Source organism: Pholis gunnellus (genome assembly GCF_910591455.1).
Source record: "Pholis gunnellus genome assembly, chromosome: 14".
Lineage (NCBI taxonomy): Eukaryota > Metazoa > Chordata > Actinopteri > Perciformes > Pholidae > Pholis > Pholis gunnellus.
Window position 1 is genome coordinate 10150993 of NC_136541.1, and position 21710 is coordinate 10172702.

The 21710-nt window shown below is 40.5% G+C and overlaps 1 protein-coding gene across 3 annotated transcripts; it reads left to right on the forward strand.

The window, feature by feature from the left end:
• Positions 1-1296: 1296 nt before the first annotated feature.
• Positions 1297-11792, forward strand: LOC306706549 (uncharacterized protein). Of its 3 annotated transcripts, none has more exons than XM_079173670.1 (15): positions 1297-2133; positions 4519-4647; positions 5027-5123; positions 5433-5832; positions 6502-6869; positions 7677-7782; positions 8241-8334; positions 8673-8782; positions 9030-9171; positions 9249-9319; positions 9411-9539; positions 9613-9765; positions 9846-9924; positions 10191-10245; positions 10508-11792. In XM_079173670.1, exons 1-14 carry the CDS (start codon positions 1603-1605, stop codon positions 10242-10244), a joined length of 2463 nt encoding a protein of 820 aa, XP_079029796.1. In that variant the 5' UTR covers positions 1297-1602; the 3' UTR covers position 10245; positions 10508-11792. The 3 variants fall into 3 exon arrangements, with proteins under 3 accessions (XP_079029796.1, XP_079029797.1, XP_079029798.1); XM_079173671.1 differs by having other exon boundaries at positions 6505-6869; XM_079173672.1 differs by lacking the exon at positions 4519-4647.
• The last annotated feature ends 9918 nt before the right edge of the window (positions 11793-21710 follow it).

A 21710-nucleotide genomic window follows, 5' to 3' on the forward strand; every position in this document is an offset into this window, starting at 1 on the left:
TCTGTCATCGGTTGGCATCTAAGGACAGGTGTGAGTGTCCCTGTCCTCCCTGAGTGATTGATGGTTGAATTCACTCCCATCTGTTTCTACTCTGTCAGAGACTCCTGTTCTTTCCGATGAAGCCATCTTGAGTGAAAGAGAGTAATATGCAAACTGATGCGGTGACTTGTCAGTAATCACGAACTGACAGGTAAACTCCTTCTCGTTTCCTTCCCCTCACCTTCCCCCCACCCGACTCCACTGCCAAGTTCACAGCCTGTCCTAGTGAGTCGGAGTTTGGCCGGGGTCCCTGCGCCTCAGTTTGCCAAATTGAGTGTGTCAAAAGTATTTCACGGTGGCTTGAGCAAAGCTGGATTCCTCCTTAACTCCATTGCCCATGAATTCATGGTGACAAAATGAGTTTGTGAAGTTTGGAAAAATTGCCCGGAAATAGTTTCATTAATCAACCGCAAGTGCATGGCAACATCTAGATATTTGAATCATTTTGACTATATTTGACTATACATTCAGTGTTTGTTTAGGAATCTAATATCTGTATAGCCCTGTCTGTTGACTTAAACACATGTTGTTATGAGAATAAATCAGACATTTTTGGATTTAAAGGGAACATGGATTAAGGTCATATTACAAGAGCTAAGTTAAAATAGATCACATACTCTCTTAAGGGAGGTTATCGGTGGATGTTTTTGTCAGTGAGTAGGCATCATATAAATCACCCATATCACCCATCTCTTCTTTCAGCAGAAGGGCTAAACGTCTTACTGTAGATCCCTTTAGCCGGTAGCCACATGCTTCTTCACGTTTCCCTTAACACTCAGTGCAAGTTGCAGGCATTCAAAAGATAAGGGGGAATTTATCCAGCTTTTACAGTACGGCTGTGCCAAATAACGAGCAGCATTTCAGACTTTTCAATGTCAACACAACTTGTCTTTAAAAATGACAATATAATCTCTTATTTTACTTTGAACCCCACCTGTGCTATCTTTGTCCACTCAAGCATGTAGACCAGGCGTGTCCATCTGTCACAAGGAGCTGATGTCATTGCCATTTGAATCGGAAAAACGGTGAAACTGAATGAGAATTGTCACACTGAAGAAGTCCTGTGTACAGTAACCATTTTGACACCCACCAGGCGAGTGACGGTGGTGGGCTTAACACTTGAAGGCTCTCGAATGTCTCATTGCCCGAGCAGTGCCAAGCCCCCTCCCCAAACACTTGACCCCTGCTGACGTAGCCGGTCCATTTACATTTATGGACACCGGCTCACTCCATTCTTAATACCATTTCTAGTGTGGAGAGAAGCAGACGCCAGGGATAAAGTGTGGCAGGAACAGAGAAGTGTTTTTTTGGCTATATACTAGTCAGAGCTCACTTTACTTGAGCATTTAATATGCATTGTTGTCGATTGGTGATCTTTAAAAGAAACAAACTTTTTGGAGCCACTTTTTTGTATCTAAATTAGTTTGCACACCAACTGGGAGCACTGAAAGATAGAGCTGGCTACGATATTTGAAAAAGTATTTTTGTCTGTTTCACGGACGTTATTGGTCCTATTTTTGTCTCAAGTTGGTGTCTTAACGTGATTTTACATCACCGGAGGCCATGAGTTCCTTGGTAATGAACACAACAGGAGATGGCAACGGTGCAAACTTTGATCTCATCCAAAACCGGGTTGAGTCACTCAGCAGCAAGATGGACAAGCTCATCAACATTCAAGAAAAAGTCCTAAACCGATTAGATGGGATGTCTCAGGACATTGACGGCATTGAAATGGATATGGAGAATCTGAAGGTTGACAAGGAGGAGATACATATTCCACCCAAGATGGTGAGCCAGACCCAGGTCATGGGGCAAGAGGTGAGGGAGATATGCCAAGAGATGAGCACCATCATGTCGGTGGTGAACCAGCGGTCCGAGCAGCACGCTCAGAAGCTTGAAGGGATGGAAAAGCTGGTCCTCAGCATGCAGCAGGTGATCAGCTTCATTGGGGAAACGGTGAAGAGTTCCAGGGTTATGGAGCTGATTTTAAAAGGCTCTGCTGCTCGGAAGGGCTCCAAACCCAAAGACAGTAAAGGCAAGCAAGCCATTAAGAGGAAATCATCTACGGACACATTAAACAAGAAGCTTGACAAGGTGAGACTAAGAGCCTGGAATGTGATGCCGAAACCCAAATATATCTTTTCCTAGAAGGAAATGTGAAAAAGCTTCATTATATTTCTTTAGCATGAAGTAAGTTTGAGATAAATTGAACCCACATTTTTATATGAATTAAGGGTTTTAATATTTTTGCCGGTGTATATCTACACTGTTAAGTTTGTATTGCCATGCTATCGCAGCTCATCCATCACTACGGACATGTCTTTTTGTAAAAGTGTTGCAAAAGATGCTATATGTGTTCCTTGCTGACTTTGATTTCTCAGATCTCACAAAGATCTTGTTCTTCTTGTTGTTCTTGGCAGAACATGTGAAATTGATCATAGCAGCAAAGTTGACCAGCACAGTTCAACTCTTGCGTATGAATGGGACTTGGCTTGTGGGTGTTGAATAATGGGGCTGGGTTAAAAAGCTAATGTCTGGGATTTGGCGTGTTTACACTTGCCAACTGCTGATTAAAGGTAATTTATGCTAATTTTATAGTGTTCTGTAAGCTGCTGCACGATAAATATGTCACTTATAGTTTACATGAAACCCCGATTTAACTCACACTTCTTGGCTCTCTGCCCATGCTGAGTGCAACATGGCCTCCTTGGCGGGAGGCTCACTCTGGAACCCCCCGGCAGGGCACAAGAAGTGAGGCCAGGGGGGGAAAGCGAGTGTCCCGGTTTAGAAATGCTGTTTTTGGATCGGGGCTGCAGTGTTTGTGGTCTAAATGTTCTTTAACCCTTTTAGTTTTATCAGGAGTCAGGTGTCAACAAATTGTGATGAGTCAGACTTTCTCCCCTTCACTCATCAACCCTGACTCACTTAAATGAGGCACATTTCTACCCTGTATATGAACACTGTCTTACTTGTGTCCAATTCATAGCTGTGCCAGTAAGGACATGTGTGTTTGACACTGGGTAACATTAGGTAACAGTGGGTACTAGCTAAAGTCTATGCCATGTGATTCTATGGAAATCACTTAGGCTAACTTCCTGCATTGCAAAATAGCTCTTCAAAAGATAGTGCTGTCAAAGCACTTTTGATTTAGAGGTTCCAGCAAATGTCTGTCTTTAGCACTGCATGCAGTGTTTCAGGGATTATCTGTGCATGTTCAAAAAAGTAAACATGTGCTTTGTAAATATAATCTCAGTGAGGTTACTGTTGCTCTTCTCAGAATCCAGAATTGTAACTTAATGTTTTTAGTTTCAACTGTGGCTTAGCTGAATCAAACATGTTCACTATGAAACTTAAATTACCTCCAAATCCAACCGAAGGTTTTGGTTTTTAGCATACAATAATTTGACCTCATATTAAGGTCACTGAGTGCTGCTTGGCATCAACAGCATGAGCTGCACTTACAGATCTGTTAACGCCACATTTCTATCACTTGCATAGCTGCAGAGGTTAGAGTCATATCTCTTTTCCTCCATGATCTACAATAGTAAACTCACCGGAGTGGTTGTAATGTCAGGTTATCACATACGTGAAGGAATATTAATGTCACAGTGCACAGTGTGCAACAGTGCAGTCAGTTTTTAAGCCAATTAAAAGTTTGGATCATGATTTAATGGCAAGATTATATCCTGATGATTAACGACCACATACCACTATGACAGCTTCTATGTGACTCACATTTCTGAGAATTTCTGTGGTCGTCAGAGCACCTGTCAGGTGGTAGCTCCATCTTCCTCCATCTCCAGAGGTGTGAGATACCTTGCAACTGCTGTTACTGTGGCCTTCTCACACTTTCTCCAAACTCCCAATCAGAGTTTTGAACTCTAGAAAACACAGCTGTCACTGGGGAAACACTGCACTGGAAATATACCCGCTGCTGTTTACCTCGCGACAGCATTCAGAGAACAAATGTGAGACGCCCAGAGTTCGAGACAGGTTTTTCCATGCTGACCTGATCAGAGAGTGTTTAGTGAGTTTGCTCAGCTGAGAAATTTGAACAACAGCCTACAGTCGCTTGTAATATTTTCCGCTCAGGGTCAGCATTGCATTCCACCGCTGAGTGCGACAAGTGATAAGCTATAAATTCACTGCCCCGCTGCAGTCTATCCATCTGCTATGAATAATCAAAAGGCATGCCATTATACAACTCAGTCTGCGCATTGGAGACGTGCACTGGATGTGCTAATCTGCAAGATGAAAACAGAGGAAGTGGTGCTTATATTTTTACCTTTCGTCATTATTTTATGTCATGTCATTGAATTATTATTGTTATTTAATATGTTTGACTCATTTGTTGTGTCGTGTGGATTACATGTGACCCTAACTTCATCATATCAACCTTCTGACATTCATTCTTAACATGTGATATTTCTTCCTTTTCATATAACCCTACTAAGCATTGCCATCTTGTTTCTTTGCTAGAAACCTACCTCTAATAAAGCCAGTAAAGGGAATCAAGAGATAACTCCTGCATGTGAGCCCAGTTCTCTACAGACTTCCCACAAGAGAAAGCTCCATGGACCAAAGCATTACCTCGCCTCTCGCAAATTTGTAGGTTTATTGTGCTCATAGTTTGTATGTGTACAGGAACTTGTCTTTTTTTAAATTTATGAGCGTGTGTGTGTGTGTGCTTTTACTTTTCTTGCCATTTGTTCTTCATGTTATAGCTCACAGGGTTGCCTCCATACTGCAGTGTTCTGATTTTCTTGATGAGAAGAGAGCTGTGCATTACAGTTGGTAAATTTAGCTTCAGGACAGTAAATAGTGCAGTATGACATAGCTGAATTGTTTATTTTAGACAGGAGCAATAAAGAAGAACAAAAAAAACCTTTTCACTGAGATCATTTCTTTGAGAATGTAAAGATTGAATGTCGATAAACTGAATTGTCCAGATTTCTTTTTTTGACTGTTTTCTATTTGTATTCCACAGTTGAAGGACCACAAAGGTAGAGATGGGACAGATAAGCCCCCATTGAGCCCAAAGGGTCTGAAAGCTCAAAAGAAGATGAAGCCTCCAGACACAGCAGGTGCTGAGATCAGCATACTTATATTCTACAGAAATATGTCAGTGCTTAAACTCTGATGCCCATTTGAAATAATCAGCGAGACACAGCAGCAGCAAAACGTAAATAAAAACACGAATTTGCCCTTTTAGATCTTTAGATCTGCGTTAGAGTGATATTCTACTACATGTACATCTGTGGCGGACTATAGTATTTACACTGTTACACAGAAACCAAGCTCAGAATGTCAAAGTGAAAGATATCCTATAACCTTTCACAGTATTTAACAGGTTGTGAGTGACAAAATCTGAATCCTGTTTGGGCTTCTTGTAGAAAATACCTCCTTGAAGAAGCAGATGTTGCTTCTCGATGAGGTGCAGAAACTCAACAGGGAGAATGCAGCGAAATCGGGTCGCCATCAGCTCACCCCTGGAAATCTGGATCTGGAGGCTGGAGTGTCCCCTAAAGATCAACAACCTGAAGCGGCTGTGGATGAGAAACGCAAGGTTGTTGAGGCGGTTCGTGAGGAGGGGATGGGGCAAAAGGTGAAGAAGGCAGAAGCAGCGCTAACAGAGAAGGAACCAAAGCTCGATGTGGAGGATGTAGTGAAAGAAGAAGAGAAAGCAAAGCTACCAGAGGAAAAGAAGGAAGAGGTTGCTCCTCCTGAACGAGCTGCCAAAGCCCCAGAGTTGCCTGCTGCCCACAAGGACGAAAAAGAGCAAACTGCTACAAGGTAGTTTAGCTTTAACCCCAATAAGAATGATTTTACAATAAATCAATTCATCCGTAAATTGATCAACAAACATTTATTTTGCAAATGTTTTGATAATCATCTAACCACTTGAGTATATGTGAATGCAAACATAACAAACATTTTAATTGAGAATTAACTGAAATTCTTTGTCCTGCGATATAGTAAATTAAATATATTTGTATTTGATGATGTCACTTTGTGCTCTTGGAAATTGTAACGGCAATTTTTACAGTTTTCTGATGTTTTACAGATAAATAGATAATTAATCAATTAAATATTAGAATAAAGAAATATTGAGCTTATTCTCTGGTTAATGTTCTTTGTTAATCTTTTTAGCTCAGCGGTTCAGGAGAATAGTGCTTCATTAATAAAAATGTATGATAGTTCTATTTTAGAGATCAAATGTAACTTGTTATTTGTTATTAGCCATGACCTATTATATATTCGCTATGTATCTCAAAGTCCATTTCATTGATATTATGACTTATTTCTCAATGGTGTTGGATGAATCAATTAAATGTTTGTTTTTTTAAAGATCATTGAATCTGTGCCTTTAGCCACATCTACAGTATGTACTGGAAACTATGCAAACTGTAATGACACAAAACTAAGAAACAAAAACTAATTTAAAAAACGTTTTTTTTTCAGCAGTGACGACCACAAAGATGCCCTATCATCTCCAGAAGATGAGCAGGACCAGATATCAGAGGTCAGCAGAACGAGCAGCACGTTCTGTGTGACCGAGGAACTCTTTGTGGTGGAGGAACACTCAAAGAGCCAGGTGGTGGTGGAGGAGGATGAGGAGGAGGAGGAGGAGGAAGAGGAGGAGGAGAAGAAGGTAGACAACGAGGAGGACGAGCAGAAGCTCGAGTCTGAGGGCTGGGCCGTCTTCAGGGCAGATGGAATTCAATTCCAGTTGAACCTGAAACAAAGGGTGGAGAGAGAGAGAAAGAAGAATGATGCAGATAAAGATGCAGAAGAGGAGGATGATGAAGATGTAGAGCGGTACTTTATCGGTGAGTCGGGACTCTTTGACAATAATCATGGTAGGAAGTTGAAAGTTTGAGTAACTGAGCTTCATTGACCCTCATTATTTCTACTGTCCAGAATCAGTTAATCATTAGAAAATGTACAAGTTGGACACTGTTTAAGACTCTGTGTGTGTATCTTTAATTCGTTAGTTTGAATTATAATGCCCACATAGGAGTCTATAGTTGTTTTGTAAATAACTTCATACTAGAACTACAAATATAGATATATCAGTATTGGTGTATATGATGGCTGATAAATTACAAGAACCTGCAGTGCACAAATGAGAAAGTTTGATTTAATTGAATAACAGTGCTACCATTCCATTTGTCTACGAGAGAGCACTGACAAGTTGATCTTTTTAACTGTAAAATGTCCTGCTTAGTATAAATGTTCTTCATTCTTAAAAAAAATAAATCTATATTATTAAGGGCCTCAGAAATCCAGTATTGGCCGAACTATATTTCACACATTAAATCCATAATACTTTCTTAATATCTTCATGTACCAACTTCATGACTAAGTTGGTACAGTACAGTAGTATTGAGTAGAATAAAGCACATGAAGTAGGTTGCCACTAGAGGATGTGTTACTCCGAGTAATATTTAGACACCAACTATGCCTATAGTTGGTGTTTATCGTAGCACGTTAATGCACAATGTGCTAACATGATTATCGCACCCTTTCAAAATCCTCACTGTAGTTGATTAACAATGAAGCTCCTATGTTCTCACATTGCTCATAACTTATTAAAACCAATTATATCTTTTCTTGGGTCCCCCATCCTACTGTAGACACCTCTTCTCCTCCAGCGGCTCCTTTTAATCACCGCATTGTTTCTGCCAAGCCCAACCAGATCATCAACTTCTACACCATCAACTGGCAGGAGGTCCTGGGCGGGTGAGCGTCGTACTTTTCTAATCTCTGAGTCATGTCAAAAATGAAAGCTATTGACGACCGGTTGATCTATTGCAGATCAAAGTCAGGTTGAAAGAGGTTTCCATAAAGCCTAATTGCGTAACCCTTCCCCTCTCCTCTCCCCATAACTCCAGAGTCACTCCAGTTATTTTTACTTCAGGACTGAGTGGTATGTGAAACAGTATCCCTGGTGCCATCTGGTAGCTAATCACTAAGTGTTAATCCAAGTCTTCAAAGAGGAGACACAGCCCAGCTCAGATTTAATGAAATAACAGATTAAGCTCAACACTGTCCTAAAACCTCTCCGTTTGACAAAAGATCAGTTTTTGATTTGTCATGGAAACACCGTCTCTGTCCTGTTCCACAACTGTCTCTAGGCTGCTGTGATGTACGAGTTGAGGTGACTCTGCAACTAAAGGATTCCTTAATTTCTCTTCAAGGGGTCGTTTTGGCCAGGTGCACAAATGTGTTGAAAACTCCTCTGGTCTCACTTTGGCGGCGAAGGTCATCAAAGCCAGGAATCTGAGAGAAAAGGTAAACGTCCAGTATCATCATGATGATTTAGTCCTATTTTGATACAACAGTGAGAGCCACACCACATGATATTAAATGCAAAGGGGCCCATTTTTCAGTGCACACTAATGCACTTACAAGGCCACTTGGAACAGAAGCAGAGGGAATATTTCTCACCTAGGTGAGAAATATTTGACCTACAAGAGAAGATGCATTGTCTCATAGCAGAGAACAGCTGACACCTCTCATCGTGTCTGTGTGTGTGTGTGTGTGTGCTTGCTTGTTTGTGTGTTTGTCTGCAACTGTGTCTCGCTGTCTGCATCTGTCTGTCTGTCCGTCTGCGCCTGTGTTTTTGGTAGGACGTGGTGAAGAATGAGATCCAGGTCATGAATAACCTGGACCATGCCAGCCTGATCCAACTCTATGCAGCTTATGAGTCAAGGAATGACATCATCCTTGTACTTGAATAGTATGCTCCTTCTTTCATATTTTCAGCACATATTCTTTTAAAAACTGCGCCGTATACCAAGTAGTTGTCCTTCATAGACTTTAAACTACTTCATTACTGTCCAGTAGAATTTTGGTTAAGTTTGTTGATAATTGTATTCTTGATAGTGTGGATAGTTATGCTAAAATATAACACTGCTTCGGATTTAAAATGCTTTAAATGTCGGGTGTTTGATTGGTGTTTGTTATGCATTTGTCTTGAACCTTAGTGTTGGTGGAGGGGAGCTGTTTGACAGGATCATTGATGAAAACCACACTTTGATGGAGCTGGACGCTGTTCTTTTCATCAGGCAGATCTGTGAGGGCCTGCAGCACATGCACAAAATGTACATCCTGCACTTGGATTTAAAGGTAACAAAGTCACTCATATTTTATTGTAATATTATTTGCATTCTCAAAGTTAAACCCATCAATTATTCAAATTTCAGCCAGAAAACATTCTGTGTGTGAGCAGAGTCACAAATAAGATCAAAATCATCGACTTCGGTCTTGCTAGGGTGTAAGTACCAACATTTGCTTCTATTTTGTTGATTATGTTATCGACTGCTGTAATAAACCAAAATGTAATTGTCCCTTTTACCCCAACATAGATATAAACCACGAGAGAAGCTGCGAGTGAACTTTGGCACTCCAGAGTTTCTCGCTCCTGAAGTCATCAACTACGACTTTGTGTCGTTCAACACAGACATGTGGAGCCTCGGCGTCATCACCTACATGCTGTAAGTAAACACACAAACGCATGCACACACATGCACAAACTAATGCTCACGACTGTCTGTTGCTTCCCGTTAGTCTGAGCGGTCTCTGTCCCTTCCTCGGCGACGACGACAACGAGACTCTGAACAACATCTTGTCCTGTAAGTGGAACTTTGAGGAACAAGAGTTTGTGGATACGTCCGAAGAAGCCAAAGACTTCATCTCCAGACTCCTCCTCGTGAATAAAAGGTAAACATCGTCTCGTTCTGTGTGCGTGCTGTGTGGTGATCTTTAACAGAATACAAATGTGTCATTGTGTGTATCATCAGTTGGAGGATAGGGGCATCTGAGGCCTTGAGACATCCTTGGCTGTCTAACCCAGTCCTTCATCATAGCCTTCATACGAAGGTACAGTTCACAGTCCTCCCCTGTATTTATCATAACTAACTGAGAAACTAGGTTACTGATCTTATAACTTAATTCTCCAAAATAATATTGAAGGAATAGACAAAACTACCACTACAATTCAACTATCATTGTTCTTTAAGAATAGATTAGAAAACATGTTTTCTTATTTCTGAATATGATATTAATATTCAAAATATTAGAAAGTTGTTTTTTAATGTTGTAGAGAAGCTTAAGTGAATTAATCTTTCTTTTGCTTTATTTCACAGAAAACTATGTGCAGATCACGGCGTTCATCGTGTGTGCCCACGACTGATAGTTGAGGTTGGTCTCTCTTCTTTTTAGTCTTAAAAAATATATTGTTATTATCTTTGAGCTGTTAAATTTCTTATTTTTTTGCAAAAAGAGATCAATACTTCAAACATTAAGCCTTTACAGGAATGCTTTCAAAACAACCACAAGGGGGAAGCATGTCTCAAATTTTGTGCGAGGCCGCATAGAAGAAACAAGAAACTTAGTACCTGTCTGTTACTGTATATGATGAGTTAGTCATCCTATTTACAGTACACTGTCTTTTTTTTTTTAGGGCTATAAAGATGTGATGGCTTCAGCCGTGGCCACTTGGACCAACCTTCCTGTCCACGTAACTTACCTTAATTTTCAGTCCATGCACCTGCAGCATGGACAGAAATTTTGGCTACCCCACAAATCCTCTTCTTATCCGCTGTTGTGTTTATGTCAGCAATATACAAAAACAATACACAAACAAAAGAAGTTTTGTTTATTAATTGGGGTTAAACGTGGGTATTACCACCATGCATTAGACTAGAAGTAAAAATAACAATAACATTTTATAACATATTTTTTATCATCATTAATGGCAACTCAACAGCTTAGGTTGTTTGTCTTTGTTATTTTTTTCCATCACCTCATATGTGGCATTTTAAAACGGTGCTAATGTCACAGTCTGACCGACTGTCATTAGACCTATAGACAGTATAATCATAGAAGAGCTTAATCGTGTGTCGCACCTTTGCCTTTTAAAGTTGAGGTGCACATTGTACTATCTACTTCATTTTGAAATATCCACTCATATGTTTCTAACCAAATACGCTGACTGTAATAATATGTGTTGCATTTATCCCCCTTGTTATTATCCAATAATTATTATTATCTGGCTGTAAATAAAAGCTGAACTGTAGATTTAAAATTCAGATTTTCACATATGTTACGGGATGGACTCCATTAAATTGCTGGATTTGTATTGTATGTATGGACAGAATGGAATTTGCACGGTTGGTGTCATGAGCTGTTGTATGTGCACTTTATAATGTTATTTATTTAAACATAGATAATACATGAAGCTACTGTAGTTCCTTAGAAAAGGCTTGTGTGGTCAGATCTACCCATATTTTCTTCTGTTTCATCCTGCTCTGTCCAGGTGTTTATAAAGAAAATATATTTTGACTTCATAACAAAGCAAAACAGTTTAGGTCTTATCAGCCTAGTGTATCATTTTAGATCTTAATTGCATGTGTAGACACTAGACACAAGGAGAAATAACTTTTTTAAACTTGTATTTTTTCACTCTAGCTGCATATTCTGTAGACGCTTTTTTCCACAAAACAAAGTTATCATGCCTTCTGTGAAGGTTTATTAACTGAAAGTAATACACTACCTACTTAATTTGCCTAAGTTGATGAAATTGTTAGAACTACATAAATGTGGTTTTAATTGAACTTGATTGTAAATGTTACTTTAATTGTTGTTGAACACAGAGTGCTTGTGAAAGAAGTTGTCCTCACCGAGTGTTAACAATTTCAAATTCAGCATGTATTTGTGAAGTGTGTACACATCCATTAAACTGAAATAGTGACCTAAATGGGAATAGGTTTCCTTTTATTACTGTTGTTTGAAGTTCAGTTTGATATCACACAATACAGCAGAGTGCATCAAAATGATGAACATAGTCGTGAATTTACAGTGGGCAAAAAGGAAATAAAGTGTTTAGTAAATACCAGTGGCTTTCAAATAAAGAGGAAAACCACATACGTAACTAGCGAGCAATTTCCAGGATCTAATATATTTGAGAGCTTCTGACCTTTACAAAGAAGACTGAGGTTTTCCCTTGTGACACCCAAAAGAAAAGAGGTCTTAGTGAAGAACCATCCTCAGTGTCACACTTTAGACGAGAGCTTCACACTTGCCTACAGATGAGGTCTTTTATTATAGTTATATGTTATGTTTTTGAAGAAATGTATTCTGCTCGTCAATGGGTAGCATTTTCAAATTATCCCAGATACACAACTGATGTGGTGTTACACTATTTCTTTAACAACCTGCATGATTCCTCGTGATCTCATGAGTATTTTTAGTTAAAAAAAACTTTAAACTGTGACTGAGAGCACAACACTCTATTCATGCAGCCTTTTTACTATTTCCAGCTCTATTTAAACCTTAAATACACACTCCTTCTCAGGATGAAAGTACAGCTGATTCCAGGAGCCTAATAAAGAGCATCTGAGGGAGCCAGTGTGCGTAATATGTTTCTTTTCACCTGAGAAAATAAACTGTGTGGGATGATGATGATGATGATGTAGGGGAATTCGGCTGTGACTCAAGTATATTGTGAACAAAAAAAAAAGAAATCCGTTTTTTTTTTCCAGAGGTCACAGGAAGGACGGAGACACTGAAAATGAAAAAGAATGACAGTTTGGAAATTTGTGAGGAGCATGTGTACATTTCAAGCTATTTCCACAAAGTATACCTTAACTTTCAGCTTGCTCTATCCTTTTAAAGACGGTAAGGTCTTATTTCACAGAACCCGCAGGGTTAGTCAAGGATAAGTGCAGACTTTATGGGGGAGTACCATGGGAAACATGTATTTAATTGTACAGAAATACCAGAAAAGCAAACTATACCACCAAAAAGCATAGAGACCCAGTAGTTGACCACTTTTACGTCCAGTAGTTTGAGACTGTCACGGCCATAAAATTGTAAGGGCCGACAAAATAATTCACAGTTTTGGGGTTATTTTCATTTTTATTCAGTTCTGATTTATAGAACATGCACTGGACAGTGACAAGAGAGATGCATGAGAGAGAGACATGCTGTATGAAAACCTGAAATCTACTTGAGCTCCCTTTGTGGGTCTTTTTCCTAGAAAGTGGACAAGAGGAGAGATGTGCAGCTACATATGGAAAACCACCACAGGAATGTTTACGGAGCATCAAAACCAACTGAAAAAGAAAATATAACACAGAAGCTTGTGATAGGTAACCAAAATAAAAGTGCTCAGTTTGCTTTTGTTTGTTTTGCATGGAACTACCTTTAATTCACTTAGAAACAGGAAAAGCACAAAGACTTTAAAAGAAAAATGAAGATCTCGAGATATTGATAGTGTAAATATAAAAAAAATATCTGACAGAAATTCACTGATGGGGATACACAAACATGTTTTCACAGGTATACATCCGGCTAGCCAGATGTAGCTAACTAGCTAGCTAGATTACTTTTTGCGCTGGCTACTGTACATGTATAACCATCAATACTATCCGGACCTTTGCCACAGAGGTCATCTTTTCATCTTTTGGAAAACATTTCTCCTGGAGTAGTATACATGTATCAAACATCAACATTTTTACAACATTAACATCCTATACATGTATTTTAAATACTTTCCGTCCTGATTTCCTATCAAGGACTGACAGCTTTGTTTAGTCTGCTATTTGTTTGTTTTCACACATCAGTTCATCAGACAAACTGACTGTTTCGGGTCAGTAGTGGTTCAGAGAGAGTTCATACATTCCTCCACAGCGAGAGAGTAAGTTAATAGCCATTACACCGAACATGCAGGTCATTTGGCAAAACAGGTGATACTGATTTCTTCCAAGTATTTCCCTTTCTTTCTTACTTTTTTTTGCATATAGCTTTCAGGAGCCTGAGGGTTGGAGCTCTCGCTCTATCCGTGGTCCAAGGCCCAGGTTGGAATGGTGAGAAATTCAATTTAAAAGAAGAAAAAAGCCTCCTCGAACTGCCCCTCCACCACACCGCCTCACCCCTAAGTCCCCTCCATCCACATCTCCAGGGGCGATCTCGAGGATCCAAACCAAAACCAGATGGACTTATTGGGCCTAAAGATAACAAATAGTGCCTGAGTTCTTGTCAGTTAGAGACCACCGGAGCTAAGAAGCTGAGCATGAAAAAAGAGCTGACTTCTTTCCCCTGCTATGTAAAATATTATCAATATTGACAAGTCTTATAATTGTTTGTAAAGTTTCTGAGAATGTAACAGAACATTTGGTGCTAATAGTTTGTTTGGTCTGGGATGCTGACCGTATAGTTTTGCTGTTGATGTGTGTGTTAAATGGGGGTTGCGTTCGCAGACCAGGTGACATCTTGGCTTTGGGTAGGTAGGCTGTCAGCAGTGACCTGAATCTCTGGGTGGCATACTCTTTAGTTTGTTAGTGGATACACCTACCGCCCACACACACTTAAAGGACAGAGAGAGAAAAAAAAGAGTAGGGTGACCCCAGAACTCCTCACAGCCTCCCTGCAGATTGACTAAGAAAGTGTCCTTTGTAACAGGAGTTTCCTGTACGTAATTAAAAAATATTGGGCCCTGCCCAGAAGGGAGGAGACGGGGCCCGGGGTTGCAGGAGGCTATGTGAAGGGTAAGATTCCCTGCTCCACTCTTTGTTTCATGTAAGAGCCCTGGAGCTGGCCCTGACGTTTGTCCAAACAAGAGGCGCTCTCGCTCTCCAAGGAGGTCCGGAGAGAAGACCAGCCAGTTCTCAGGGCCTGAGGCAGGTGGTTCTGATTTGCGAGGGGCAAACAGACCACGTTTAAGTTCAGTTAATGGCAGAACACGTGTCGTCACGTCCACCAGTGGGAACATCATGGATGAGTGATTTGCTCTTAACACCGCTGAGATTTTTCACCAATAAGAACACAATGTCCAATTATCCCTTTATAGGATAAGTAGAGGTTGTCATCCTAAACCTGGATATCCCTGATAACGGCCAGTCATTATGAAAGGATCTTCTTTCTTCTTTGTTAAATTAAAGCAAGACTTTGTTACTTTTGAAGGAAAAAAGGTTCTCCTCATATGAATAAAAAGGACAATTTATAAGCAATAAAACACACTTGGGCTCAATTCAATACACTCAGCGTTTTCCGCACTACAGCGTTAGTTGGTCTGTGACCAATAGTATATGATGGCTAATGTGAGCTAATGTTCACAGTGTTTGACACTGTGATAGTATGTCTGAGCATTTACCATTATCCTGAGATTGTCACTTGTGGCAACAGTTGAGCAAAAGCTAGTCTTAAAGGAGCAAAATACGCTATTCAGAGCATTAATGTAGCAGCAAACAACTATTTGCTACGTATGTAAAGATACGGTGGAGTAATGTTTACCCGAGCAGAGAATGAAGTCACTCTCCTCAGTGGTTTTGTTGCCTTAACCGAGCATTACGTTGTTTCTGTGGTGGCACGTCATTTTACACATTATGCCACCCTCACGTAATGGTCGTGGGCTTTTCACGTATTTCTGTGACATCACGCTGCAGACATAGAGACCAAAAGAAGAGCTGAGTTAATATTGGACTTCAATTTGTCAGGTGGACGCAAACACAACTGGCTAATGTTGCTCCGTATCCTCTGGATATGTAAATAGGAAACTTTATGCGAACAAGTTCATGATCATCGACTTAAAAGGTGATAATGTGTCAAAGCTGCTCTGTTTAAAGCTGGTTTTCGTGCCCTACAGCTCTTTTGAGGGATTCACTTTGTAAAGGGTCTAATTAGTTTTAGGAGCGTGAAGTAGATGGGCTTCATACTTTTACTCTGCGACCAATTCTTTTAAGTAACAGTACAACATGACTTTTGAAATGAAAACAGCCATCTCCCACCCACGCGCAGATTGATTTCCAGACGAGGGGGAAACACAGCAGCTTGCTGTGTCAGGTGTTTTCAGTCGGTGGTTTCAACACTGATCAAATGGCCACGCTGAAGCCTTTAATGATCTTGGAGGTTCCCCGCTGTTGGGTCATCTGCTCGGCTCCACATCACCTCCAGGTTGGGCCCTACTGCTGGTCAGGCGGTCCCACATGGGGCCCTTTCCATCAGCTTTGTATTTACTCGTCCCTCTGGCTCCCCCCTCGGCCTGCACGGGGTCTCTGTTCAGTCTGCCAGCCCTGCTGAGAGGGCTCTGTGGCCGAGAGGGCCATAATCCATCAGGCCCCCCGAGTGTGTACGTGCTTCGCTCTCTTATGCTTTAGCTCAAGCTGAGGAGTCTTTGCTGAAGGAACTAAATGGAGCCAAGCGTCTTGTTCAAACAGACTGAAGGAGCACGTTCTCTGTGCTAGTGTGTTAGTACAAGCTTGTGTGCAGGCGTGGGTGGATGAACATGCCGCTTGTGTGCATGTTTTATCACTTTCCAGCTGACAAATGAACTCCTCCTTGACCCCTTACCCACGCAAACGTCTACTCATCCTGCCCACAACATACCCCTGTCATGTTTTATTGGAACTGCTTTATCTACTCGCACTCGCCCACACACGCACATGTTACGTAGACATCCGTGAGCTTCATACATATCCATACTGTACATGTCTCTGTTATGTTCTCCCATCCCACCCACAGCGTCTGTCCTCCCTCCCAGTGCGCAGTGATCGATGAGCTGAACCCCGGTCTCTCTGCAGCCGGGACCGTACTGACTGAGGGGAAAAGACCCCTTAGCCCGTTCTCCGTCCGACTCCCAAAAAACAGCTCCCATGGCCAACAAAAACACCGCACAAGGCATCCAAATGGCAACCCGTACGGCTGCTGCTATTGTAGTGTGAAATGTTTCCCACGACGGAGCTCGAGACGTGGAGGGGAGGATTCGATGCATGACACAACCCTGAAACTGAGAAACAAGGGTCAGACTGAGGTGATGCAGAAGATGTGATGATTTCTGCCACGAAGATTTGAGTCTTGTTAATGTACAGCACGGTGAGAAAGTACTTTTTTTTTTAACACCACATATTTTGAGAGACATGATAAAACAAAAGCAGCTAAATAACCTGAACATCCTTTGCAGTTTTGATCATGTAAATATATAGTAAACATTGAGGGGAATAACTCATATCTGACCATATTATAGCTAAAAATGCATCGCTAGTTTGTTCTTGGTTTGTGCTTTTTTTTGGGGGGGCCTGCCTCCATTTCAGTCCAGTCTGCTTTTAGACAGGGGAAACAGGAAAAGAGTCACAGTGCTGCGGTTCACTCTTCAGGCCATATTCACTTGACCACACAAAGAGCCCATTTTGAGGGAGACATTTTATGTGTTGTGTGGCAGGCGAAAAGATTTACTGCGTCTGTGTCTATTCAGAGGCGTTTTGGATGATGTTCATGTGCTTACTGGTAAAGGATTTATTGCAGTTATACTATCAGGTAGTGACACCGTTATAGTTCAGCAGTTAAATCCAGAAAAAAGTATTAATATACAATTATCGCTGCAATTCTGAAGAGCGGTCCAGTTCCTTGATATTCTATCACATAATGAAGTTGGATTTCATGCTGTTAAAATACAGATCTGATGTCCGGTGCTTTAGCAAGTGTTTGAAAGTGCTTTAAATGCAACATAAGGGAAGGAAAAATATTTGACACAAAGATTTGGCTTTGTTCTTTTTGAATATGCGAAAACGATTTTAATAATTCATAATAATGAAGCTTTGATCCATTAAACCTCTGACCATATTTTGTAAATAGATGAAACTTACTTTTTTACTTTTATAAAACAGGTCACAAAAGAATAATGTAAAGTATCAATGTAATTGTAATTTCATGCAATCCATCTATTCACTAAATTAAAATCAACTATTGCTCAAACATTTGCATTATCCATCTTTGTTCAGTTTCATATCATTTTCATATTTTAAATTTAGTATTTACTTATTTCTTTTTGGGTTCAAAGGGAGCTGACTTTTAAGCTATTTTGGTATATGACTATTATTAAGATCATTAAAAATTGTCTCTTTACATTCAGTTAAATAGACTTTTGATTCATGCGAAAAATTTTAATTTAAACTACAAAAAAGCCAATTGTATCTTAAATTGAAAAGTAATATGTAACATCTGAGTAAGACAACAATATAAAATACTCAAGTTTCAGTCCTTTTAAAATAAATCACACATAACAGAAATGTGCATAGTCGTGATTGTTGCGTGCGTGTTGTGTATGTGTGTGTGTGTGTGTGTGTGTGTGTGTGTGTGTGTGTGTGGGTATGTGTTGGAGGTTGGTGGAAGAGAAGGCAGTTGTACCACTGAGGTAGCACTCAGAGTGACTAACAATGGCCCACACATATCCTGTGGCTGTCAAAATCTTGAAGACCCTACACAAACACTTTGGAGTCAAGGCCCACAGTCCCCCTTTTCCCTCAGTGTTCCAGGTTTTGTTTCAGTTTGAGTTTTTGTAGAGACTTGAAAGCTGTCTTTCATTTTGTTTTGTTTTTAGAAACCTGAACTAAAAGAGTTTCTATTGGGAAACTTCTATTTATGGACACAAGTGAGGATTGCTCAGCGGGGAATACAGGAATCTCAACAGATTATAGTCCAGCAATCTATTTGAATGCAGACTCCTTTAGAAAGCTTTAAGTTGAGTATACTAGTTCCTTATTAAAAGTACACAAACACAATTTGCTCCATCATGGGGCTTTCTGAGCCTCACCCTTCCCCTTTATGTGCTGTCTCAGCAGACTCCCTTTCCTTCTGTCTGAAGGGGGGGGGAGAGGCCATCACAACCTGCAGGCCCACAGAGCTCACATCAGCACACATCAGCATGGGGAAAAGGCTGCTGATTGCCTGGGAGCGGGAACCCACTTTCCAAAAACTCAGCAGAAAATTAGTGCCGAGTGGCTCCATGTTGAGGCCAACGCACTAACACCTGTATCCCCTTGTTCTCCAGCAGTCTCTCTTAATCTCCGTCTGGATGTCTGCCCTCAAAAAGTAGCCATTGAACACTTCATATGCAACGCTTCCAAAACAGAAACCAATATCCCCTTTACTCCCTCGTCATTCCACAATGACAGCCTTCTCGCAGAGAATACAATGTCCTGCCAGTGAGCATTTTGAGAAAACCCTTCAATAGCAGCAAGCACAGCTTGGCTGATGTCGTTTGCTTTGATGGGTTGCTGACAGACTGACCGAAGCAGAACTCCTTGTACTGCCCAAAATTGAACCAGTGCTTTCTTACATTCACCAAGAGCTCGCTGTCACTGAGTTCAACAATGTGAAGGGGACCACCCATGCAAAAAATAGATGTCGTGACGGAGCTGCAGTTGCTTTTGTGGCAGGCTGCAGTTCTGCGCAAAACGCACCGCATTATTGCTGACTGAGGAAAGGAGAACAATGCAGGCTTTAACCAGCAGAGGGCGACCGAAGCTCTGGAAAGAATCCCAGAACATATTATTTGGCCAAGTTTTCTCAGAGTGTCAAAAATAACATCTCCCATTACCTTCATGGCTCTAGAGGAAATTTAAGTAGGATGGTATGAAAACCTCCTGCCAACCAGAATGTAACAGCACAATCTGCAAGAAGAAACTGTTCTTATTCAATTGTCTGTGTTACTGAGAGGTGCAACATCTTACGTTTTCTCCGTAGTCACAGTAAGATTTCTTTACATAATGGTTTCATGGTTTTTCATGGAGGAGCCATATAAGAGGTCACCTGGCCACACAATGCAAAGCCCATATATTTTGAACGTCAAGGCCTGGTCACATGTAATCATACCTTCACCCTCCTGCCCGGTCCACACCATAAAAAAAATCCCCACCACTAAACCACCGTCAGCACCACTCCCCCACCCACTCCAGCACCTCTCCCAGTTATTCCCATGGTGAGGGGCCCGTCCACGGCCAATCCCAGGCGGCCGCCAGGACCTTGGTGGTCTGGAGTGTCTCCGAGGTGGCACGGCCGCAGGGCTGCAGAGAGTAAACAGGACACTGGGGAATGGAGGGATGGAGGAAGAGGGATAGAGGGATGAGAATGTGGAGTCAGCAGCCTCTCCGCCCGGCCTGGGGAAGAGGAAAGCCTGCAAAGCCTGCAGATTCAGAGCTCACACAAACAGTGGACCGCCCTGAGACTCAGCTTAGTGGATAAGGCTTTGGCCAGACAAAGGGGTAGTCAAATAACGGCTGAATTAATTTTACTGAGAGCACAAACTTGATTTTTTTTACGAGAAGCTAAGTAATTAGATAATTACTTTATTAGAAAAACTATTTTTGGTTTGTTTACTCTGTCGTATTTCAGCTACTCAATTTGTTCATTTTATTTCTTTCAACTACAAAACTTTCAGTTTGGACTGTGGTTCAATGTTACCAAATACATTTACTCATGTACTGTTCTTAAGTACACATTTGAAGGACTTTCCTTGCGACTTTCTACTTCCTTGTCACAACATTTCAGAGCGAAATGTTGTTCTTTTGACTCTACTACATGTATTTTGACTGGAATGGTTACTAGTTACTTTGCATATGAAGGTTTTTACAAATAAAACAGATACAGTGTTATAAACACTCAAAATGACTGAGCCAAAATTGATTAAAAAATTGGACTATTGGGGACAGATTGTTAATGTATATAACTGCATTTGTGATGATTTTAAGGTCAAACTTAAGCTTGTTGATTCAAAATAACCTTTCTTAGTTTAGTAAAAAATAACAACAATATATAATCATTGTAACACTAACACTGGGTCAAGTGACTAAATCATACAAACTTTTTTAACAGTACTGTATATAAAATCATTAAAATCATCTCCACCTCGACCAACTACAACAGTGAAATGCTGCTTACACATTAACTCATCAGTAATAATAATCATGTAATGTTAAATTAATTACTATAACACTGAGTGGGGCCAATATTCTGCATTGAGTACTAATGCAGAATTTTGACTAATACGTCTGTACTTATACTTAAGTAAAATCTTCAATGGCGCTTTTATTTGTGCTAGATTATTTGTTTTTCACTGTTGTTACTTTTACTTAAATAAATCGGAATATTTCCTCCAATACTGACAATGGAGAACGATGATAAAAGTTGCAATTTAAAGTTCATACATAAAAGGGTGAGCTAACAAATAATTAGCAGTGGGAAGAAAAAGACATCAACTTGTCTGCCAAATGGAGGTTTAAAGATAATTCATAAAGAAGAGTGGAATTCACCGGTGCCCAAGTCTTAAGGGACCGTGGAACGAGTAGCCAATATCCACATGTTATACACACCGCCTGTTTCCAATAATATTACCCTTGCAGGTGATGACAGGTTGAAAAGTGATTTACCTGAGCGGGCTTTTATTACAAATCTTTCTTGCACCATTCCCTCTGCTACTTAAGGAATCAGGCTTGCTTCATTGCTGAACTGAAACCCAGTACTAAATACCATAGATGGCTCCCAACTGTTTTTGAATCTCATGATAAAGATGGATGAGGTGAGATCGCACTATCGCAGGATCTGCGACTGGCACTGTCACTGCAAAATGATTAACTTTGTTTGTGGGAAAGATGGAAGCTAAAGTTTAATTCATGCAACCACACTCCTTCGATAAAAGTTCTCCAAAAAGGTACACAACTAATAAAATCAACAGGAAAAGAAAGAGAGAAAAGAAAAATCTGCAGTTGGCATTGTAGCCAACCATGACAGCAAACTGTGTCTTCTCAATTGAAATGTCCTCTGAGAAACATTTTTTTTTTTCCACCAGTGGCTTTTTCATTATTTTCTTTTAGAATCCACATCCAAAGCAG